General features: G+C 44.6%; 1 protein-coding gene across 1 annotated transcript in view; it reads right to left on the bottom strand.

Annotated features, from left to right (window-relative positions):
• UNK (unk zinc finger) overlaps positions 1-25,474 on the bottom strand; it is a 42,587-nt gene that overhangs the window by 16,790 nt on the left and 323 nt on the right. The window contains exons 2-7 of the mRNA XM_050319039.1: positions 7,651-7,860; positions 5,908-6,084; positions 5,238-5,368; positions 4,972-5,107; positions 2,757-2,874; positions 1,725-1,809 (exon numbers count right to left, since the gene is read on the bottom strand). Of these exons, the coding sequence (XP_050174996.1) occupies positions 1,725-1,809; positions 2,757-2,874; positions 4,972-5,107; positions 5,238-5,355 (457 nt within the window). The 5' untranslated portion in view covers positions 5,356-5,368; positions 5,908-6,084; positions 7,651-7,860. The remainder of the gene's footprint in view (positions 1-1,724; positions 1,810-2,756; positions 2,875-4,971; positions 5,108-5,237; positions 5,369-5,907; positions 6,085-7,650; positions 7,861-25,474) is intronic.

The following is a 25,474-nucleotide window of genomic DNA, read 5'->3' as shown; positions in this document are numbered from 1 at the left end:
CCTCAGAGGAAAAAATATTCTATAAGCACCTGCTTTTAAGTATAGAAGCAAAGAGAAACCTTATTTGGCAAACAGCTACCACTCCTCTAACACTCCTTACATTATTACTGCCATCACATGTACACTGTGCTGCTCTTTAGTCCATTAATGCTGCTCCAAAATTATCTTCCCTGCATGAATTGTGTGCTATTCATTCAGCTCTCTTGAACTAAGCAGAGCTTCCTTCATTGCTAGGCACAAAGTTGATGGGTGCATTATAATTAGCTGAGGGAGTTAAGTTTCCATCTGTGCTCAGTACAAACCATTATCAAAAAAGAAAAAGTGTCAGTGGCTCAGAAGGTAAAGGTGCTGTAGACCTGTAGTATTGACATCTAACACGAGTCAGCATCTTTACAAAAACTATAGAACCGACACTACACCTGCACTGCAGTGTCTTTGAAGTGCTGGTTTCAACACATTTCTTGCAAATAATCAGCAAAAGTCATGCCTAGAGCAGATATTTTAATTGAATTAGGCCCTCAGTGTTCAGCTGGCTAAGGAAGGACTGAAAGATGGAACTCCAACCAGGTTGGAATGACCAAAGTGCCACTTTCCCTTTAAGAGAATGTTACTCTCCCTTTAAGCAGTACAATATCAAGAGCAGCAATCTTGTTAGGACTAAGGCATCCCTAATCAAAAATACTACATTATAACCAAGGAGTTTGCAAAACACTGTTCCTTTATCAAGATTTCATTCTGCAAAGCTTGCTGGATCACACTGTGTAGTTGCACTGCTGTGTTTTGGGCCATTACAGCCCACAGCTCCAGCTATAATTACTGCTTGTCAACAAGGCCTCCTATAAAAGGAACTGCATAACCTGTAGGGAATTTACTCTCCCCGTTCCTTGACAAAGGCAGCAATTACTAATTCCCTCATTTACAAAGGATAATCAAATAACAAAGAGATTTTCTCAAGGCCATGTAGTGAGTCAGTACATCAGAGCCAATCTACTGAGTTCTGAGTAACCTGCTCTAATTGCTGCAAAGTCAGCAGTGACACTGGAGTGTAGAAACCGAGTAGAAACCATAGGACAGGAACTAACCATTATTCATGAATGTTAGTACCCACCTGTACAAAGAACTCCCACAACCAAAACAGCATCACTAGATGATTAAAGTGAGGATTGAAATAATGCCCTATAAATCAGGGAGCTACTGAGAAAAGAGGATTTAAGGAAAAGCAGGAAAAAAGCTGCATATTTTTCTTCTTCAACCTGACTTCAAGATTTAAACTCTAAGTAAAGCTTCATCAATAGTAAAACAGCATTTAAATTTTTTTATTGTATCAATACATTATCTATAATTAGCAACTTTATCCTCAGCTTTTTAAACAATAGTTTGCAGCTTATCCAGGTACAGTTCATCCATGCACAGAAGAGAAGCAGCTCTGTCCATTTCCATCCTCCTGAATTGACACAGAAAACTGAGCAGGTGAGAGGGAACAGAGGGAGATCCTCCAACAGACAGTGAGCTAAGGGTCAAGTCCTACATAGTACCTACTGCCTCCAGCTCTGCCAACACCTTTACACTAGCATGGTTTTATAGAAATTATCAAAGTTAACACTTTGGGTTTGAAAAACCTTCACAGAAGTTCTGGTTTTGCAGCCCTGTGTCTTAAATTGTTTTGGTCAGAAGCTCTCCACAGCTCAAATACCCATGAAAGATGAGAGAAGGAGTCCACGTACGTTCTACATGTGCAAAGGCACAGAAGGGTCCTCGGGGACAGCTGCCAGACTGCTGCATGTCATTGCATTTGGTGGATTTGTAGATCTAAGGACGGGAGAAAACAAAAAGAACCCGACAACTGACATGAACAGAAAATAACAGTGACCACCAGCCCAGGTACAAAAGTTCTATAGAGAAATTCAACAGTGAAGTAGGGACAGAGATAAAAGGTGCAAAGGCCAGCAGAGCTCAGGGTGACCATTTCAGTGCTTTGCTTCAAAGAAAGGAAAACCCACTGTAGTTCTGGAAACACCCAAATATGCCCATCACAGCTAGAGCTCAGCCAAAGACCAACCCACCACACACCAGCTCACCCAAAGGTCACCAACTGCCATGACGCTCCCCAGTCTTACTGGAAGCTCCATGGATATTACAAATGCCAAAAGGTAGGAAAGAGTTGACAGCACAGAAAAGTTCCAGACACGTGTTTGCAAGGAAAATAACAAACCATTGACAATGATTGTAGCAAATGGATTATTCCCTTTCCCCCCAGTTTGACAGGCGGTGACAATGGTTACTTTGCCGATACGGGCCCCACAAAGCTTTTCAACACTGTAACATGAAGCAGACTACGAAAAGGTCTTAATTACACTTTCTGTAAGGATATTGGAAAGCTCTGGGCATGCTCACAGCCAAGAGCTCAGTGGTGTTTAGTGCTATCATCATCAACCACAAGCTTTTATTCAAGGAAACAGACGCTGTACGCTCACGTGCAGACCCACATCGTGCTTCCCTAAAGGCCCCATACATGAGACTGCTCTTACACTCGAGTTTTTTCCCTTTTCTTACCTCCTCCCACGTGGTCTACCTAACAAAAATCTGTCAGGCAGCTGAATTTCATCTTACTCCCAACATGGAGTTTCTCTGCATCCCAGAACTACACTACAAGCAGCCCACATGTTCTCCCACCTGGCACAGTAATTTACTTCATAAGACTGGAATACTTTTGGCTTTCCTACCACCTACCAAACAGAGTGAGGAGGTTACTGTACCTCTGGATGGAACTGCTGTTCTGTGCGAGTGTGGCAGTACTGGCATGAGTCTCCATTCTCACACTTACTGGGATCTCCCCACTCGTCTCCATGTTTCACACTGGGACATGGTGAAGATCTGTGTAAATAAGGCAGCAGGAGAATGCATCAGACTCAGATGTGCTTTGTGCTTTGATTACTTTGAGCAGGTGGAGGGAGGTGAGTCCCCCTCTGCTCTGCTGCCCTGAGACCCCACCTGGAGCTGCATCCAGCTCTGGGGTCCCCAGCATAGGAAGGACATGGATCTGCTGGAGCCCTTCTGCTCTGCAGACAGGCTGAGAGAGTTGGGGTTGCTCAGCCTGGAGAAGGGAAGGTTCTGCAGAGACCATAAGAGTCCCTTCCAGTGCCTAAAGGGGCTCCAAGAGAGCTGGAGAAGGACTTTGGACAAGACTGAGAGTAATGGCTTTAAACTGAGAGAGAGTAGATTTGGATTAGATACAAGGAAAAAATTCTTCCCTGTGAGGGTGGTGAGGCCCTGGCACAGGTTGCCCAGAGAAGCTGTGGCTGCCCCATCCCTGGAAGTGTCCAAGGCCAGGTTGGATGGGGCTTGGAGCAACCTGGGATAGTGGAAGGTGTCCTCGCTCATGGCAGGGAGTTGGAACTGGATGATCATTAAAGCCATCTTCCAAGCCAAACCATCCTATGATATTACAAGTCCTCTATCAGGGGCAGGTTTGGGTGCCCACCCTCAGCTGTACAATCTGCTTGGCTGCTGTTTCCCCAGCCCCCACCCAGCTGCTACTGCCTCTTCTTCCCCTTCTTCCAGTCTCCCAATGAAAGAAACATGGCTTAATTCTCTATTTGAAACAGAATACAACTTGAACCAACACACACAACTTAACAATATTAACAGCTGATGTGATTAGTGTCAGAGACGCTGGGTCTGGTTTCTGTTTTGGAACTGCACCTTCATAGAAAGCTAAGAAGTTAATTGGTTAATCCTAAAACACATAATACCCTTACAGCAGTATGTTTCCAGGTTTATAGTGTGGCCACGTGGAAAAGAGGCTGAGTCAGGTCATTAGGGAAAAGGCAAGTCCGTTTTCTTTCTCCTAGACAGGAACAGTTCTTTTTTTTTCCTAGATCTGAATTTCTGCTGTGACCTACTTCCCCTGCTCTTTATGCTCTTAACCATTCCCTCAAACAACAGCAGAGGGAAGCAGATAGCAGCACCAGCACAGCCAGCATGAGAGGAGCCACATCAGCTGGGGGTGGGGAAAACACAGCAGTGAGTGGAGATCTGGAGGGGAGAAGCTTTCACCTCTTTCAGAAGCTTTCACCTCTTCCCCTCCCAAAGGGCCCAGGCAGGGGCAGAAAGCACATAGCTGCTGCCTGAAGACTGCCTTAGTGTTCCTGTTCCTCCTGAAAGTGTTGGGATTAATGTTTCTTTGGTCTCCGCTTGTTTAATTTTTTTAAATACAGATTTTCAGTACCAATTCAAAAAATTTCTGTGAATGCTGGGGGTGGGGAAGGGAAGGGAGAACATCCATGGCATTTTCTCTCCTGCCTTTTTGGTCTGCTCTTATGTTTTTCAAAAAGGAACTAAGGAAAAGCCCCACTGAGACCACAACAAAAGCTCTGTTGTGCTGGAGGAAATGAGGGCCTATAATTTGGATGAAATGCGTTCAGGGAGACACAGCACGCTGAAAAATCCAGCGACAGCTGAGTGACAGAACACCCTGGTGCCTCAAAAGCAGAGCCTTCAGCAGCTGGTTAGGAATGCATGTCCAGCTACAGTCCTGCTCACCCCGTGCCTCATGATCCCCATCACCAGGCACACACAACAAGCAGCCCGATGATTCTGAATCCTTTACCATGAAAACACTGTTGGGCGAGTTTGTTTCTAGATGGGGATTAAAACTTCCTTTTGTTTTCTTTTCCCTGCGCTGCTTTCTAAAGCAGAAGGGGAAGCCAGACACAGGTCTGTTTGCTATAAAATCAGAGCTGTAACATGATTAACAATTTATTTATTAGAGATACTGGTTCCTATACACAGGAAAACTCCTTGTTTAGTTTGTTATCCTTCTCCTAGGTAGAAATAAGAGTCCATCACATCTCCTGCCTTGGAGGTATGCTAAAAACAACTATCCAGTGGTCAGAATCCTGGCTCCTTCATCACAGATTTCCAATACACTGTACCACTAGGCTGGGAAGTAGAATATCCAGATCACAGTACCTGTATTTGTGTTTTCTTGGACTTCTTCTTCTGTCTTTGCTATTGTGGTAGTAGGGACAGGCATAACCCTGGCGACAGAGCCGGGGGGGTTTCTTACACTGCTCTGTCTTGTAATTGCCCAACACATACGTTGTATCTGCAAAACAAGCAACCAGTCAGTGGCAGATGACCACAATCTGTATTTACTATACAAAAGCTGTTGACAGAAGCAAGCACCCCAGAGAAACCAGACTTTGCCAGCCCCACAGATCCTAAGTGACGCTCACCTTGCCACCTTGGCTCCTCACTGAGTATTTTCTCTATCATGGCATGGCTGGCAGCGACCGCAGACTGACCCTCTATGCCTCCTTCAGATGTTGTCTGACCATTCTGCAAAGCCTCCATGGCCTGAAGCTCCCTTTGGGGACAGAGTTAAATGAACAAACAGATTGAGCAGATGGAAGAGTCAGGTAAGTGTGCATAAAAACTGACATACTAGAGCGTTTCCTAAGTGGGTGCATTTCAGTCAGGCATTTTTTGTCAGAATATCTTTAGTTGAACAGCAACTGTAATAAAAAAAAACTTAATTCCCTGGGAATTCCAGATGTACTATTTTGAATCCCCCATGAAATTCCAAAGTGTGATCCCTTCCCCCATTTTAGAGAATCCTCCCTGGAGGTTTCGTGGATTTGCCTTATTAGGAAGGGATATTCCATCATCACTCCATTTCATGCTGAAGCAGAACTGTCCTTCAGTCACCTCGCTTTTCCTTTGGGTACAGAGATTACCTTTTCCACACAGAGCCCCAACCTCCACTCCCTCTTTTCCCTGTGCTGCTTTCCGAAGCATGAGTTTATGTGGTAAGGGGAAGACAGACGTGGGTCTGTTTGCTATAAAATCAGAGTTGTAACATGATTTAACAGCTCATTTCCATAACAATTCACCTCCTGCCCTCACCTGATGTCGTACACCGGCGAGCGCAGGTCATGGGGCCCATGAGCGAACGCGCAGTGGACCCCGTTCTTCGTGCAGTTTCCCTTGGAGTCCGTCTCATGGATGCAGATTCCAGTTTTGTAGTAGCGTAAGTGATACCTCCTCTCTGTGTCTCCAGTAGTTCTATGCAAGAAGGGACACCTGAGGGAAGAACAGACAAAGTTTAGTCACGTGGGTGATGGGTTCAACACCCTAACCAAAGACACGCTGCTGATACAGGAGACTGCAGCTATCAACAGCTTTGCTAACTCTGCCCCTTCTTTACTGGTGTTCCCAAGCTACAGAGAACCCCCAAACATGTCACTACACAGGATGTAGTTTCCCTCCCAAAAGACAACTGGATTATTAAGCCAGCAGATCCTTATGATTCTGGTCTAATGACTGCCAGGGACTGGAAAAGAACAAAGACACTGCCAAGGTGTCCTGAGGTACTGGCTGCCATTTCCTCAGCAGCCCATCTAGACTTGGTGCTGTTACTGTTTCCTGCTGATGCAGCTACAGATGCAGTCTTTACGCAGAGCATGCGACAAGAAAGGAGAATTACAACACTATCATTTTAACTTGTGTTTTGTTTCCCCTCTTAGGCAGATGAGGAACAAGCTATCCTGACAACTTTTTAAAAAAATAACAAAATGGAACAGGCAAAGTTCAGATATTGATTGCAGCATCAAGCTAAAAATATAAATCAGCAAGAGTTCTGAGATGACAACAGCTTTCATTCACTGAGTGTGAGCCAGATTTCAACCAGTGATCTAGAAGCCAAAGCCCACAAATATCCCAATTTTAGTTCTTTCCAGATCTCTTCTAACAAGGAAGAAAGTACTGAAATCGAAGCTTCAGGCTGAGGGACTATTTCATTCTGCTCTAGTCACAAAAACTTTACTTAATCCAGTTAAAAAAAAAAAAGAAAAAAAAAAGAAAAAATACTGTTTTCCCAATAAATAGCATTTTTGTGTGTTTATACTGGCACCATGAAAGGGAACTGAAATTCCATCTTTTTACAACATCTCTACATAAAACACTCCCCATATTAGACCACAGTTTGGCTACACTATTTATTCTTCCACGTCTATCACGTGGCTAAAGTTATATTACTGGGTTAACCCCTTCATTGCTGGGGTCTGCCACATCCACAGCAGCAACACTTGCAACTCTGCCCCAGTTAAACTTATCATAGTCATGAGGAGACAACACTCAAAAAAATCAAACTCTTCCTCATGTTGCCTTACTCTGGGTACTTGTCATTCCCCTACTGCCTTCTTTAAAGTTCCAGAAGACAAAATAAACCGGTATGTTTTTAAAACTTGGGGACAGATAACTCAGGGGGCAGGTGAGAGGACAAAGTTCCTCCTTTTTTCTTCCACCTGTGAAAAACTAAGTTACCTTGCTAGTCAGCAAGAGCTGTTACTTGAGAGTCAGGGACTTACAGGAACAAAGCTTTTTGTCACTGAGCTGTTTTTCCCACCTGAGTTTTGCTGAAGATGCCAAGGTCAGTGAATTCCCAAGAGCCAAACCCCCATCTAAGTCACCCTTAGCAGGCCTGGAGCGCACAGACTGCCGTTACAGCTTTTACATCTCATGTTACGTCTGTGACAAAGCTGCTTTACTGCTGACTTGCCTCATCTCCACAAGAACTGGCTGGAATCATCACCTGGACCGATCCCAAAAGCCTAATGCCTGAAAAGCAGGGTGCAGTCCTTCACTTACTCATCTCCTTCTGGGCAGATTCCCGTGGTCTCGTCATACTTGGTGCAGTAGATGTCGGGGCTGTAGTTGAAGGTGCCGTCGCGGCGGCGGATGGAGCGGCGGCGGCGCTGGTTCACGAAGTGCCAGTGGAAGCAGGTGTAGGGCCGGTGCTGAGTGCACTTGTGCTGCACGAACAGGGGGCACTGCTCCGTGCGGAACTCCTTCAGGTACCTGTGGGCACACAGCGGGGCATCAGGAGCGGTGCCCAATCGCCCCAACCACAGAGGCCAGGCCAAAGCACGCTGCGCCCATCGGAGATGCCAGCTGTGCTGCCCACACCCTCCCTGCTGGTGCTCCCAGGGATGGAGGATGGGAGCTGCTCGTGTCTGTAATGGCAAGATATCCATTACACACAGGAATGTAACAAGAGCTGAAATCACTTTCTATCAGGATCACTTCGAAGAGGCTTTTCATGAGCTTAGAAAATGGTTTGTGAGAAAATAGAACTCTTAAGTGCCTTTCTATGCATTTCTATCTCCAAACCTGTGACCCACCAGGGCAAAAAGGGGTTTCCTTCCTGTATATTCAGTTAAAAAAACCCACAAATAAAATACACTTCTTTGAGCCATGTTTAAAGCTTCAAGTGATTGAGAAAGAAAGATTTTTAAAACTCTTTCATGTCTTATCCTCGTGGTTTAACTCAGCTTCTTCAGTACATGGTCAACTACGAAATTAAAATTAATCCATTTCTCTCTTGCAACAGTGTCAACTCAGGGCTCAGCCTTGAAAAGTGGGATAACTATCCTCAAACTCCCACATGTTTATGTTGCTTTAATTTTAATATGTAATTCTCTGATAGTACAAGTCTTCTTTTATCCCGAGAACTAAAGAAGTCACAAGCTTTTATTTGTGACACTAATAACAGTCTCTAAACCCAGATTGTAGAGGATTACAAAATGGTTTAGATCAACATAATGATCTGACTGTGATCTGTGTGTAGGTGCTTACAAAATCCACGCTGCTGAAACCCACGGGCTGCCCTGTTATTTACGGGGAACACCCCAACAGCTCACGGAGCTCGGACCCAAATCCCAGCAGGTTTGGCGCCAGAGACACATCCATAAACAAGGCAGGAGCATTCTGGTCTCCTACATATAGAGGTCAGTGTAAACAGCGAGTACCAAAATTTGTAGGTCAAAATCAAAATGCGAGTATTGTGCTGGAAGCAACAGGGTGATATAACAGCAGATCCGGGCTCATTTTAAACTGCGTATGCACTCCGAGGCAACAAAACGGAGGACAGGGCTTTCTCCAGCATTCATTCCCATGTCAGACAATCTTTATCTCGTATTTCTAAATAAATGGAAAGATGTCTGATGCCCAAAGATGTATTTACAGATAATATCATCATGCCAAGGCTCATTCTGAAAGCAACATCTGTAAATAAAGCCTCCTTTCCTCTTTACCCCGGCTGAGGAGAAAGCCTCGGGAAAATGCACAAATTCAACCAAAGTGGTTTTATTTGTTTGCTTAGAAGAGAGAGTATCACTGGCAAGAGCTTTCCTACATTGGATTTTACAAGCATGAAAGGATAAAAGCTCTTCCTCCTCTTCAGCCCCTAAATACGTGAGATTTGCAGGTTCCACAGCTTCGGATCTGCAGATGCCCGGGGCTGGAAGCCTCCGCAGCGGCTGTAAGCCCTTCCCTACCCAAGCCCATCTGTCTCCTGCAATCCAGCGTGGCTGGAACAGTATCTGCACTGGGGCCCAAAGCTTAACAGCAGGAAAACCAGAGCCAGCTGCAGAAACAGGTCTGCTCAGCATAGGTGAGAGCTAAAAACACCACTCTGCTGCTGTTCACTCGTAAAAATCCAGTTCTATTCAAATGGAGATCCCTACTCCAGCCACAGCAGCTATTAGTCTGAAAACTGAAGGCTGCAGTAAAATTCATCCATTCTTGAAAAGCCTTCTAAGCTGTTGGACCGAATACAGCTGTAGAAGGTGGAATTCCACAGATTATTTTATCTTATTAGCACACTAAATGCTCAAAAGCGACTGCAACATTTTCGTTTGAAAGTCAATTAAGTAACCTGAAGCAGCAGGATGTTTAGATTGCTGTCCACAGTCACCAACCAGTTGCTTCCACCCCCACATGTCCACATACACCTCAGAGACACGAGATTTGTGTTACTCCCATTTTATACATGGACAAGCTACAGAACAGCTGGCTCCGTGCTCCAGCTGGTATCCTGCAGCAACTGGAATCTGTGACAGAAACCAAGAGCATTTAAACCCCTCCATCTTCACCAAGTCCTAGGTTTAAGTTCAGGAACAGCATCCTGAGCCTACTCAGTGCTCTGGAACCTAAGGGGAGATACCAGGCTTACACAAGCCGGGTATCGAGCACAGCACTCCAGACTTGCAGTGACAGGCACGTTTAAAACACTTAAAAATCCTAGAATTTCACAACTGCACGATCAGCTGAGTTGAAACAGCTTCTCTTCAGAAGGAAGTTTAAAAATGTACACACTGACGAGGGATTTCGGTCTCTAGTGTCTCAATTGTTGCTGAAGAGCATTTGAAAATTAATTGCATTTCATGATTGGCTAAACTCCCTGGAGAAACATTTATTATAATGTAAATGAGAGATAATTACATAAGTAAATGGTTCACCTGAAAAGTGTTTAACACCTAACTTGCTTCATCAGAAAGTCATTCTTTAATGCTGTCTATTAAATAAATGATGTCTCACTCTTAATTTCAAAGCAAGTCCTGCAAACAGGTGCCAGAGCTCCATATGAGACATTAACTGTGCATGATCACCTCTGCAACAGACTGGAGGAAAAGGAGAGTTGTCACATTAACTCGCTCATTTCGAGCCTTTCAATCACTGCTCTGGGTTTTCCTTTTTTCCAAGCCACTACAACGTTTTAAATCACCCTCCTCCACAATAGCCTGAATGGTAAATTGCCTTATAGCCCTTTATTTTCTTGATCCATGAAGTGAGTTTTGGCTCCTCTGGGAGAACACGGACCACTCAACCAGCCACTTTGTATTAAAATATATGAAAGGCGTCTGAACCACGTGTGTTTTGGGAACACAGAAAGGATACACAGCTCTCACCACTGCAATGTGCTGCCTCACAAAGCAGAAAGCCATTAATATTTCAGCAGCCTCCTTGCAAAGGCTCTAAACAAAAACGTAGAGAACACTGTCAAGACAGATCCTTCTGGTGTCAATGGTCTCTATAATTTTTTTTTTTTTCCCCCAGAACAGCTGAGAAAAGGAATTTTTGAACGACCCTTGAAGCTGGAAACACGTTGATAACTGGTACACAGTTTCGCAGCGTGTCAGCCAAACGCTGTGTCTGTACAGGAAGAGGAAATCCAGCAATGATAACTTGCATTTCTCAGCTCCTCTCAGGAAACTCTACCGCCCCTACATGAGGGGCAGAAGAATTATTACCCCTCTTTTACATAGAGTTAGTTACTTTTATATTTAGTGTTTTTTTAAAATATATGTAATTTCTTCAAACTAATGTAATTTTTTGAAAAAAGTGGAAAGCACATAGCACTGTCTTCCACCTACATGAACATCAGCAGCAACACCCACATTCCTGGAGGAAATGTTACCATTTATGAGCCTTAGTAAACAAAGATGAATGCAATTCTAAACAAATGGGACAAGACTGGCTAGAACAATGCAGATCAAAGTCCCCTGGCTGAACTGAACTTGCTGCTGAACAGGACGGATGCTACTGGATATCAAAGTTTTTTTCACTAGGAAGACAAGAGGAGAGGTTCTTGGAGTAGTTTTGGGAACTTCCAGAGACCAACAGGAGCGGCAAAGTATTGGAAAAGTACTGGAAAAACCTCCAATGCTACTCTGCTGAAATTCCACTTCCTCTGGGGTGGGATGTGGGAAGGGGCAGTGATTACTCTTCAAGGAAAAAAAAAAATTAAATCTAGAAAGAAGGAGGAAAAAACAAACAAACCAAAAACCCCAAACAACAAAAAGAGTGAAACCAAGAAGAAACTCTAATCCAGAAGTTTCATTTCTACATGCCATGACTGCAGCCGTGTCCTGGCCACGTTCATCACCTGCCACTGCAGAGATCTCCTGTTTCTCTGCAGATTTACTGGTGCACTCAAGCGGCTCAGTAGGACAGGATACCTGCATCCATCCTGCTTCCAGGGCTGCAGCTTCCTGCCAACCCTGACATAAGTCACACGTGCAGGGGAGCGAGCTCAATTCAGGAAAATGTGCTGGTCGTGCACGAAGACAGCTGAGCTCCAAATTCCTCACAAAAGCCTTACCCAAAGCTCCCAGAAATCACTGGAAGACGCACACTGATGGCAAGGGAGAGTCTCTGCTTTGTAACAGAGGGATCAGGAAGAGTGGGGAGAGAAACAATTCCGAGGCGCAAGGAAATGAAAGGATTAAAACCAACTCTTCCAAACTCCTGTTCCTTCCCTAATGCAAAGCCAGGCTCTCCTCTGCTTCCAACGCCCTGTTTGAAACCTTTATAGAGGTCCCAAGACGAGCTCCTCTCCTTTGCAGCCCTTCTGGTTCCTCCTGGTCAATCCCCTTTGTGCCAAAATCCCTCCCAGGAAGAGAGGAAGGACCAAAGTGAGCGCAGAGGCTCCTTAACAGGATCTGAACCTTCTGCATCAGTGCAACACCAGAGACAAAACCATGAGATGATTGTTTGGCTAATCCAGACTGGGACACTGTCAGTAAATGTAGGGCAATAGTGAGATCTAACACCGCCGGCCTGGAGATTTCCCATGCGTGTGGGTGTGTGTTTACACCCATGGAACTGCTACAGCACCTCAGTAAAGGGCCCTGCTGAGTGGTTGGTACCAGCACTGCCTGTCTGGTGTCAGCCCAGTCTCAAATCCACACAGCTTTTACACCAGTAGCATTTATATTAGCAATCACTAGTCCACTAGGCTGGTATAAAGATTCTTAGTAGTCGGCACTGTCCAAAAGGGCCCACAGAGGCAAATTTAACTGAGAAATCTACAAAGAAACTGCTTGGTTGTGTGTTTTGTCTTGAGTTTTGGTTTGTTTGGGTTTTTTCCCCTTCAAACCAAGGCTTAAGTTCCTGATAAAATTCAAGGTATCAGGAAGAAAATGCTCTTCTGCCGTTACCATTTATTTTAGCCCTGTCTGCCTTCTCTCAGCAAAGTATCACGCTGGCAAAGATGTCATTTCTTCAGCACAAAGGTACATGGGAATGCTGGCATTTTTATATCAGTGATGTCCTGCTGCTTCAGACAGGACTGCATGAGGCCATGGACCTCTTCATAAAGTTTCAGGGGGTGCCAGTTCACATCCTTCCTGAAAAATGCAGCCTGACTGACAGAGGTCACTGCTCTCATCTGCTCATCAGCTTTCCTTCTCTGGAAGCTCCTGTTGGCACTGATCTGTTCAGACACCAGGATGGAGCAAGATTTCCTAATTCAGTTCAGGAAAGAAAAAAAAAAAAATATCCATATGTAAAAACCTACCAGCTTCACTTAAAAATTTAAATTAGTGGTTTGAGCTAACACAGATAAAATTATCTGAAGCAAACCAGGGTGTGCTTACCCAACAGACTGTCTGCACAGGAGACAGCATGGTAAAACCCGGGAGAAAATATCTAACTATAGATATTGATATTTCTAATCCAATAATGCCTGTCTATTGGAAATATTTTCAAAACCACCATTTTCTTCTCAAGCTCAAAGAGCCACCCCAACACAAGAGGAAAAGAGCTGTCCATATTAAATCAGCTTTCTAAATTCATTTCACCCTCATAAAATTTTATTGCAAAAGATGATATCAGACACACTTTAAGTAAGAAACCCATGACTCAATTATTTTCTTTTACTGAACTGTGGTATTCCAATTGAAATGAGTCAGTAGTGCATGACAGAACCTACTTATTCCAACAGGATACTCAATAAAAATCCTACTAATGCACCTTTCATTTAACATATTACTGACAGAGGAAACCCATGATATGCAGCTCTGACATTGCATGGCAGTTTTTGCTCTTGGGGTAAAGGAATATTCCAGAATAAGAGGGGGAAAAAAATAGGGATTTAAAGAATAGCATCCGTCCAAAATATTTTGGAAAGTCTGATACCAGCGCTCCCACAATGCCTTATAAAATGCTGGCATTTCAGTGCAAAGCTTTCTGACAGGGAACATAAACTTCAACTCAAGATTTCTTGGAATTTGAGAAGAAAAATTGAAATGAACAATTTAACTTCACAGGAGTTGCAGTTCCTCTGCAGTTTGGTTCACAGCCTGAGCCTCTGCGAGATGTTCAGTGTCCTTCTGGTAAGAGCAGAAGTTAAGATGAGTCTTTCAATAAACAATATTTTTTACTGACTGGTAGAAGTAATCTAATACTGAAACAGAGCCTCACACCAATCAGTGCTGAACATCAAACAATAACAAACACTTCTAGCAGCAATCTCTAAAGTTTTAATCATAGTTTCAGGAGAAATTCTGAGCATGTTTTAGCAGTAATCCTTATCACAGAATCACAGGATGGTTTAAGGTGGAAGGGACCTTAAATATCATCTAGTTCCAACCCCTCTGCCATGGGCAGGGATGCCACCCACTAGATCAGGTTTCTCAGCTACTGTGCCTCACCAATATTGGCTATTTCCCCTTTTTCCATATTTAATGGCATTTAGAAAAATAACCTCACAGACCTGACCAAGCCCTCACACTTCACACCAAGCCATGCATCACTTCACACAAAATGCAAAACATCTCTCACTCAGGACACCTCCACAACCATCAGTCCATCTGCCTTTCCATGCCTCAACAGCCAGATGCAGTTCTGAAAACCTTGAAAAGATTAGAAAGCATTTAAATCTCGAAGAAGAATATATGGATCACTTTATAAAAACAAAAGGTTGACCGTGAATGTGGGGAAGGAGAAAAGGATGAGGGAAAAGTTTCAGTAAGCTCACATCTGTCAAGAAGATAGACTTCACATGCCTCAGTGTTTTCTTTATCACCTAAATAAATTGAACCATCAACTGGAAAAAGGTCACACAGCAGACAGCAGTGTGTGATTTTAAAGCTGTTAAGATTTCCCCTTCTCCATTAGAGCTTGACAATAATGTCAGTCTAAGGGCAAATCAAGAAAGTGAGAGTTGAAGAGACTTATTACAGATGCATGGAGTTGGGCTTGTTTGCTTGTGGAGGTTTTTTGTTTCAAGACTTCATATAACTCATTGTGTGCCTTAGTGGTCAAAATGACAACTGCTCACATCCACAGCCCAAGGCTCCACCAGTTTTCCTTTTCCTAGGCATCTGAATGATTTAGCAAGTAAAGTCAAGCTGGATGCTTCCAAATAAATGGAAAAGGAGAGTATGTATTGCAGAAGGTAAAACACAAATTGCTGAATTACAGAAAAGTAGGGATTACACACCAAAATGCACAACAGTCACATTCTACAGCAACCTGATCCCTACTGTAACTCCAGTTCTGGATTTCAAAGGAGATCACAGGGTGGACAAGAACACAACTAATTCATTTCAGCCACAACAAATGAATTATGTACCACCAAAACTTCATAGATAAGGACGTTAACTGAGTGACTGCAAAAGTTCATGCTAAAAATAACACGTTTTGGCAACTATCAGAAACTATCAGGACGTTTTTCAATTAGGAGAAAAATGTCAGGCAAACAGTTGTGCCTTGTCTACACTGAAAAACTGAGGGAAAACAGAGAGACACTACAGCGTGGTGCCAGCCCATCACAGGAAGACAGCTCTGCACCAGACTCAGGCAAAACACTGCTTGGTTTCCACAGCTATAGCAAAACAGGCTTTGGTTTGAGAGAAATGCCGTGGCTAAATAGCTCACCGACGCTCTGTTCTGATGAGGAGAGGAAAATCAAGGCTTTCAGCTGGGAGTTAACTCAATAAAATGAACATTTATCACATTTGTGAGCAGCCAAGGCGTGAGCTCCGCGAGTTACAACTGCATTCCCGTCTGCGGTGTCGGGGAAGAGGTGCTTGCTCAGGCTTCCCTGGAGCTGTGCATCCCTTCAGCTCGGCATCCATCAAGTTGTGTCACTCAAACCCGATGAAAAAAACGATTTGAGTCATTTTTTTGACAGCACTGCTCTCTTTAGAAAGCACTTGTTGCATCAGCAGACCATGAAATGTATATAACCCAGCCATACCAATAAAATCCTTTTCAAACTCAAGTGTTTGTTTACACAGAGCTTTCACTTTCTTAATTAAAACAATCCAAACCTGGGTATAAGCAAACACTTAATGACACTGCATTTCAGAGGCATTTCCTTAAAAGCCACTCAGCAAGACTTAAAAATTCTGCATAAAGCCTTGAGCCCACATTTACATTTCCTTGCGTTTGTTCTCTCCTTTTTCCAAAATTAGTTGGCCATGAATATGTATTACTTGACATGACCTCAAAATTAACTCAACATTTAGGCAGTTCATGCAATATTTGAAACACACAGCCCATTTTTCCAGGTTTAAATGGCATATTTGCAAATTGACGCCGTTAGTTTATGTAAACTCTGCCTAAAGCACACCTCCCTGTTTTCAAACACGGATCACCCCGACTGAGATAGCCCTCATCCCTCTCTGGGTTGGTTTCTGCTCCACAAATTATTTAGCTGCCATTAATCCTTCCCTACAGCACCTGTGTAAGTGCTGAGTCTGTGAGAGCAGGATCATACGGAAATGATTATTTTTCAGTAATATGTGGGTTGAGCCAAACTTTTTCAGGGAAAACACTGGAGCTCACTGCAACCTGACAGCTGCACACTGCAGAAGGTTTGTACCTGCTTTAATTGTCAGCACAACGCATCAACACGTGCAATTAAATACTTTATTGCTAATTACTTCACAAAACCATCCATCCACAGACTTATCTATTCATCTTATATCCAGATAAATCTTCTCTCCTATTTTAACTAGATGGGATAGGCGATGCTTTTTATCCCAGCATCGGTGTCTGCAGCCTCAGACACACGGAAATGCCTCTCCAGAAAGGTGGAGCTCAGTTGGGGTTTAACACACATAATGTTTGCTACAATGAATTCAAAGTCTGAATACCACCCCCATGTCCTGTGCTGTAAAAATTAAAGTTCCAGCTTCCAGTGCAGTTTTTTTCTCACACTGTACTTCTCTCACCATCAATCAAGCACTAACAAATCCTACCCAGGGCTTGCAACTGCAGAAACACCAGTGAAGGCTGGGAACAGGGCTGGGCTGTTTTAAAACTTGTGTTACTCACTCTGTTAGTTCCCTAAAACAAAACATCCCACATGCAAGAATTCATAATGGCTAATTCAAAAAAAATATTATTTCCATACCAGCCACTCCATATAGCTCAGGGTTTCAGTTTACAGATTGTCATGAGCATTTTTAGGCAGCTGAGTCTCAGCATCTTGTCTCACAAGAGGTGCTTTGGAAGCAGAGCACAGTAGCCTTCCTTCTCCTGGCCACGCCAAGACCCTCATGATTTAACACACAGCTCGTAGATCAACTGCAGCCCCACACTCACAACAGTTTTAGGACAGAACACGAGCTGTTTGAAGGGCTGTACTTTGACAGGACCAAAACCAGACAACCAAAACTCCACAGCCATGACAGCTCTCCAGGGCTCTCACCTTGCCCAGGCTACATTTGAAAATGGAATGGCATCTGCCTCTTCTCAGGTTAAACACCAACCAGATTCAGCAGCCTCTTTGCAAAGGCCTTCCTTTGTGAACAGACATTTTCTGTTATGAGTTTGAAACAAAACACAGTGATTATCTAACAAGCACGAACCTGCATCCACAACACATGTGCCAGCACAAAGATAAAAGCCAACTCTTACTGGTTGATTTTGAAGAATCAATGTCAACCATTCAATCGATTTTCTTTTCTGTTCAGCACTCAAATCCAGACTTCATCTGTGTCTGCTACAGCCCAGTGGACTCTTTAGACACTCCACAAGGCAGGAACACCTCCAAAAAAAAGTCCTACACACTCTGGTGTGCAAAGAAGCACTTCACACTGACACCGAGATGCACCCCAGCTCTCCTCCAAGGGGAAAGCAGCCAAACCCCAGGCTGCACCACAGCTTCTCATTTCCCACTTTGACTAATCAATACATGAATAAATCTACTGGCACTTTCATGATATTTTAACTGTGCAAACAATATTTTTTTTTTGTTGCTGTAAAGCTGCACATTTGTCCTGAGGCATCTGCTGTTTGTATTTCTGCTGTGACAGTCAAGTGCCATCAATGAAAACTCACAGTCTATTAAAAACTTTAGAGGAGAAAAAAATCACCTCTGAGCATACTTAGACTTAGAGCTTCTTTCTGAACTCTGGTGCCTGCTGAAGACAAAGGATAACAAGTAAAACATTAATGACTTTAATTCAGATTTTTGCAGACATTCACAGAATCACAGAATGGCCTGGATTAGAAGGGACCTTAAAGATCATCTAGTTCCAACCCCCAAGTTCATCAGGTATAGTTTCAAAAAGCTATTTCCCTTTCCATATGGGCATGTCTGCATATTCATCAAAAGAAATTTGAGGCATGCAATGATAAAAAGCAATCCAACATTAATTTCTCAGCTGCACTTGGCAGTGCCATCAGTCTTAGTAAGCCAGTACGCTCTGCTGAAACATTCGCAATTTCTGACCAACAGATAGGTAGGGATGGTCTAAGATTTTTCTTGTCTGACCCCAAATTTGGAGCAAGTTCCTCTTCTACCAATGTTCTGACAACTCCATTCAATTAAATGTCTCTTGACTTTTAACAAGATTTAAGAAACAGGTTGATATTGAGCATTTCAGTGAGATGGCTCTTTTATTGCCATGCTTAAAGTATTTCTTTCAAATAAACCCCAGAACTTTTCTTGTTTTAACAATCACCTTCAAAACCTGAATGAACACTACAGCAGGCTGAGGGTCTGAGTCAGAAGGCAGCCTGCACCAAAGCTGAGGAGAGAAGAAATTGTTGGTATTCATCTCAAGGGAACATTCATTCCAGCTGATATTTCAAATGTCAAACTGGTATTAACTGCATCAAGCACTGATCAAAATACACAAGACAAGAGATTGCTGAGAAAATCATCACAAGCATCTAAATTGGTTGTCATCACTAGGAGGAGTCTGAGGAGGTACAAGCCTTCAGCATCTCCCTTTGTACCCTCCTGCTGAGGCTTCGTATTTCTGATTGCCCTGATATAAAAGACAGAGTATCTCTCAATAAATTAGAGAAAAAAGGGAGCTCGGAAATTGCACTTGCTCCACAGCCTGTGGCACGTGACCACTCATTAATTTAGGACACAGGGGGAATTGCTGGCTGGCTCTGTGCACACACAGCTTTCAGCAACAACTTTGCACCTGATTTGCAAGTGATGTGCTGAACCTTACAGGAAGTTTATAGAGTACATGAATTCTTTATAAGATAGAAACCGCGGTGATTTAGTCCCTCTTATAATTCATGATTTCACCAAAATCTAATTTAAGGACTTTTTAAAGAGGAAGCTGACACAATATTAAAAATCAATGATGATTAAACAAAGAAAATTCTTAGCTAAACTGTTGTAGGCGATTCTGTTGGGCAAAGGGATGGACCAGGTAACTTCTCACCACCTCTTTCAGCCCATTTCTGGTGCTTTCAAGAACACTGATGAAGTTTTAATGGAAGGAACCAAACACCACCTCAGCATCCTGAGAAAGTGAAGGCAGTTCTTCGTGTCCTGACAAGCTCAGGAGCCTGGATGCAGCAACTGAAGACATCGTTGCCTCTTTGTGTTGCTCCTCTCTGGGAAATCACAGTTCCTTTGACAGGGATGCAGAAGGGAAAGTGCTGCCCCCGGTGCATTAACACAGTCCCCCAGTGACAGCTCATGCTAATGTGCCACACAGTAAGTGTGATTAACTGATGTCCTGACACATTCCCTCCTGCCACGCTGCCACAGGGGCAGGAACATCACGGCCAGGCAGGGATGCTGGAATGCACTGCGGGAAGATTGTCCAGAGGACATCGGTTAGATCCTTTGTAACCAGGAGGCTGCACTTTTCAGCTCGTCCCTGGAGTTACTAAAACCTTATTCTGGCAGAAAGAATAGGTCTAGAGACAACAAAATACTAAATTCCAACAGAATTGTCTCTTAAATAAAGTCATGTGATATAAAAAATATTACCAACACATAAACCTAAAAAGTGAGGAAAACTGGTACCAATGGGAAACTCTAAGCTCCAAGGTTTTTGGAATCATACAATACCCTGAGATGGAAAGGACCCACAAGGATCAGTGAGTCTTAGGTTCTCTAAAACAATGATTAATTTTAATTTTGTCTCACATGCCACAAAAAGCCCCCATCCTATATCCTAATGTCAGCAACGTATAAGCATCAAGATTATAATTTTTATTAAATTAAAGAACCATTTTCCACATTGGAAAAAACTCTGCACTGAATCCCTCCCCTCTTTCGCAGAGCTTTGGATTTTTGAAACACCAAGCCTTGCCAGACCAAAACTAATTCTGAAAACGTCAGAGCAGCACATGAGGCTTTTCGTTCTGCAAAATATTGATATGCCGCCTATCAATCTGTAAGTGTTGATATCTGTCAGACTGATGTCCAAAAGTACTCACTTATGAAGTGGAAATGCAGCAAGCAAACCACAGCTCCAGCCCCAGCTCCACACGAGGAGAAGCACCTTTTTGCCCCAGCGTGTAAATTTATCAGCAGAACAGCCCAGTCCTGCACAGATTGGGCCCAAATGCCCCTCACCAGCCCCTCTCTCGAGCTGGAGCCTTTCAACACTCGGCCTTTGAAGAACCATCAAGTCTAAAATGTTATTTTCAGCACGTGTATTCGGTGGTGAGCACATATTGTGAAGGCAGCTCTTCCTGTTCACACTCCAGTACTTCATATTTCCAGCTTCCTGTGCAACTATTCACACTTCCTAATAACAGCTGGCAGTGGACTTGGATTCAGTGAAGTTCACCCAGACTTAAAAAATAGCAATAATGATAGACTGACTTTGCAGGTAATGATGTAGTAGACACTGGTAAGCCTCAGGTTTAGAAGTATTGACTTATTCTGTGCTTTCCTAAAGGTATTACCTTATATTATACATAATACAATGATAATATATTATATATATTCTGTGTTTTCTCCTAAAGGCATTACCAGATCTGAAACCTAAAAGCAGACAGGTTTCTTTTTGGTTTGGGTTTTTTTGTTTTGTTTCATGTTTGGTTTTGTTTTGTTGTTTGGTTTTTAAATTTAAACAAATGGACTAGTTTCTATTTTTGCATAAGTCCACATCAGCTTATTGATCTAAGGGTTATCACCAGCAAAACCGAAGCAGAATTAGGGCAACAGTTTGTTATTTTAAGAGTTCTGGCGGTTTGAAAAGAGCACAAAAGGTTTCTAAAAACAATTCTAAAAGCCTCAACCCATCCACGAGGTTGTGAGGACCACCCAATTCTGCACAGGCTGTGCACACAAACGCTACAGGCCCTGGAAGAGCGAGCAGTAACTCTGAGAACTTGTTAGCTACACATCTGGTTTTCGGTTTTCTTTCACAGACACTCAGTCTGCACACTTGAGATCAGACACCCTGCATTTGCCCTGCCAGTGGTGAGACACTGACCACTGCTAAGAAGGTGAGGATTACTCTGGGCTGCTACAAACGCTCTGAGGTGTTTTCGTGTGCCGTTGGTTTGGAGTAAGAATTTAAACGTAAGGTTTTGAGATAAATAAGACTGTGAGGGCAAGCTCTTCACTGGAATCCAAGCACACCTATGATCTGGTTATTTTTATTTCTTCTTCACTCTTATTTCCATCACTGCCCTAACCTGAGTTCCTGTTTAAGGCTCAGAAAGCGCCGGGCAAGGCACGACACAGACATAAGAGCGTCTTTGGTTTCAGCTATAACCAAAACATCGCAGCAGCCCGATTTTCATCCCCATTTACAACATCCTTCACTCGAGTGCTCTGGTCCTTGCACCTCTAAATGCCACTGAAATAGCTGCAAGACAAAGCTTGGGTGAGCACAAGCCAGCAGTCACTGCATGACAGCCCGACCAGCCATGTGGATGCAGCTCCAGCACGACTTACAGGATACTAATCCTTCAGGAATTTCCCACAATCCCTCCCCTCGTGCAAAAGGAAAGACAAGTTTTTCGCCTTTTATGCCACAAAGGCACAATCACAAAGCTTATCTTGCTGCAGTGCCAAGGAGGACAGGATGTGCTCTCAGGCATCTCATCCAGAACCCAAGTGAGGGTACAGCTGGTGGTGATGTGGAATCCCAAAGTTCACTTCCAGGATGGCTGCTCGTATTTAAGACACTCAGGAGAACTGTCCTGAGTAGGAATGACCTGGGTTGTGCCCAATAAATCTGTGTCTCAACGTTTATCACCTAAATCAGGATATTTTCAGCCCCGCTGCTGAGCGTGTGTGCTCTGAAGGGACTCGACTGAAGGGAGTCTTTGTTTTTTTTATTAAATGGGTTAATTTATCTCCACCCGAACGTTTGCTTTCCTGCAGAGTTATTAAACTGTCTGACTTTCAGGTGAATGCACAGTGAACAAAGGACTGCTCCACTTTCACTTATCTAAATTCTGCCAGATCAATAAACACCCAAGCAGTGGAAACAATCTTTACAATTCACAATTAAGGCATCCAGTCTGACTGAAACCGACCGAGGCGGCAGCGAAGAATGGACAGACTGTACCAAAACAAAACTACACCGGAGCACCCCGTATCTACAACTCCAGTGACTGATCACTTGCTTTCAGTTTCTTTGAACTCAGCCTCTCACCCACATTTGTAGACACACATTAAAGACGAGAGATACCTGCAGAAATAACGTGCCAGTCAGAGCCGGGAAAACGGTGTAGAGCCAACCCTCAGCTGAGGTTTGACAGAGCCTACCCAAACCAAATCCACTTCTCACCGCCCTCCGAGCCTGGCAGAGCACATCAAAGCCTCCAGGTAGCCCAGGAACGAGCCTGTCTCACCCTGCTGTTCCCAGGAAGGCGCTGGCCTCATCCTGCCCCGGGAGCTGCGGGATCACAAGCAGCAGCCCTGCAAACAGACGCCTAATCCAGCAACCCAGAGAGAACACAACAGCAGCCCTGGGGTGTTTCATCACTCACTCGGGTTCTCCACATGGAATACCAGATCCCCAGATGAGAAACATGCCATCCATAATTAAATAGCAAAGTTTGGCATATACCAGGGACTTGCCTGGATACTCCAGGAGTATCCAGTTGCACGCTACAACTGTCACCAAAGGGCACAAATCATGGAAGTTCAGGCTCTTCTTCTGCTAACAAACAGTGCCAAAGGTGTGAGAGAGCATCACCAGCTCTGTTTTCACCCCACATTTCCCTTTGCTGCACATCCAAACAAACACAAAGGCTCCCTGAAGAAGAACCGCGGTCCAAAGTAACTCAAATCTCATGCAAGTAACACCAAGAGTTTAGAAATCGACACTAATAGAGAAATTGGAACATTTCCTCAAGTATACAACCGAAAACTTTCCGAGAGATCCCCAGCACCAGATTGCCTGTCCCCAGGGAACAGCAAAGTATGCAGATAATTAAGCTTACTCGAGTTTACAACTTGTAACCTTCATGTCATTTTATGGAAACAAACTGTATTTAAGGAAGGGGGAAAAAAAAAAAAAAGGGGAAGAAAATATTTACATTTTGACAACATACAACTTGTTCACATGAACGACCACCAAATAAGTTCCCATATGTTATCAGAGGGAGGTTTACAGTATGATGTGACCCAGTGCACAAATCCAAGGCTTCCAAAGGATGGCTCACATCCCGCTGTCAGCACTCGGCAGCCCCAAACCCATCCTTCACTTATGGTTATTCAGCTCCTCTGCAACTGTTTCCACTGAAGTATTTTTAGCATCCATCTGAAAAACACAAGTTTTGCCCCCTGGAAATAAGCTAATTGCACCACCAGCTTTGCTGCACGCTGTCCCATTTCCCTCCTCTGTCCCAGTCTCCTCCCCTTTCTAGAACTCTTTCTTCCTCTGTTTTTCCTAATCCTCGATATCCTTGTTTCCGTGGTCATGCTCAGCCAGGTGATCACCCTCATCTTCCTGCACCCAGCGTGCTTACACTCTCTAACTCATCTCCCTGTTTTTCCTCTCACTTTTGATCGATTCTTTCTCCATCACTGGTGTCACTCCACCTCCACAGGCAGCTCCTGTTCCCTCTTTTACCTCCACAGCAACATTCCCAGCAGGCTCCTCCATGCCCATTTCTCCTATAAAGCTGTCAAACTCGCAGATCCCACCAGAGATAACATAATCTACGAGGCTGTGACTTGCCATCTCCCTGAAGATCACAACAGGATCTTCACAACAGAGATAAAACCCAGGAGCCCTCATTCTGACATAACCTGGAATTCCAAACGACCTGAAGGAAAGGGATGGCAAACAGCCTGTCATCCCAGCACACAGGTTGCAGGGATCAGTGTCTACAAATTTATGGAAGCCCTTTTTATCCCATATATCCCAGCCTGGACGCAGGGAAGAAGTCCATCACCAACTTTGTGAAAATGGGAATTAAAAGCTAACAAAATACACGTCTCACTTTGGGTGGGGGCATCGACACAAGCCAGAGATACGGGTATTTGCAGGACAATTTCTGGACAACACCCTAAAATGATAACAGCAAACAGCTCAACACACTTATTTTGTTCACAAGGAACAGTCCCAAACTTTTCTTCTTTTAAGGGCAGGGAACACCTGACCTATTTCCATCCACACACATCCATCGCCAGCCCATGTCACAAAGACACTGTCGCTCCCAATCCGCCCCATTATCCCTACTGCACAAGGAGAAGGGAATATCATCACCACAACTTCCACCCCAAACAACTTATCACACACTGGCCATCTCCACACAGCCCCGAGGGGTTGTACACCCTCGGGACAAGACAATGAAATGCTGTTCTTTGGTTAGGGAAGACACATTCCAGCAATAAGCCTTCACTGAGGGAATATCCCCAGGGATGGAGGTGACACACACACAGCGGGATCACACCTGAGCAGTGCAAGGAGAGGTGGGAATGGGGCAAACAATCCTTGTGATTTCAGTGTAACACTTCCAGTGGGGATATTCCTCACGTGTGCAATTCCCAAAGACACCTGCCCTGAGAGGGACCCGATCCAGCCCTCACCCACCGACCACCAGGGACCTCCGAGTCACCTCACACCTCACTCCACAGGAGCCCCCGGGACCCCTCAGGGGGGGGAGGACGGAGGTGACAGCCCTGGTGACAGCTCACCAGGACCCCAAACCCCAGCACCATACGAGGGGGCACGGAGGGGAAGGACCCCACCTGGGGAGGCGGTGAGAGCCAAGGGTGTGGGAGTGACACCCGAGGGGCTGGGGGTGACAGCCGAGGGTCCCCCCACAGCCCAGCGGAGGGACCCCCACCCCAGATGGGGGTGTCACTCAGGGGTCTGGGGGTGACAGCTGAGAGTCCAGGGGTGCTCTCACACCGGGAAGAGGGACCCCCACCCCGGACAGAGGTGACAGCCGAGGGTCTGGGGGGTCCTCTCGCACCGGGAGGAAGGATCCCCACCCCCGCACAGGGGTGTCACCCGAGCCTCCAGGGGTCCCATCACCTCCACGGCGAGGGTGACAGCTGAGGGTCCGGCGCCCTCCTCCCAGCCCCGGGGACGGAGCTCCAGCCCCGCACAGGAGGTGTCGCCGGGGGGTCCCCTCGCCCCCCGGGAGAGGCGCGGCCGCCCCGGTGCATCACGGGGGAGGTGTGTGAGGACGGCGGCGGCGGTGGGGGGGGGGGTGT

Source organism: Myiozetetes cayanensis, unplaced genomic scaffold (assembly GCF_022539395.1).
Source record: "Myiozetetes cayanensis isolate MyiCay16 unplaced genomic scaffold, myiCay2020 scf22, whole genome shotgun sequence".
Taxonomy (NCBI): domain Eukaryota; kingdom Metazoa; phylum Chordata; class Aves; order Passeriformes; family Tyrannidae; genus Myiozetetes; species Myiozetetes cayanensis.
This window is presented reverse-complemented; position numbering and strand designations above follow the sequence as displayed.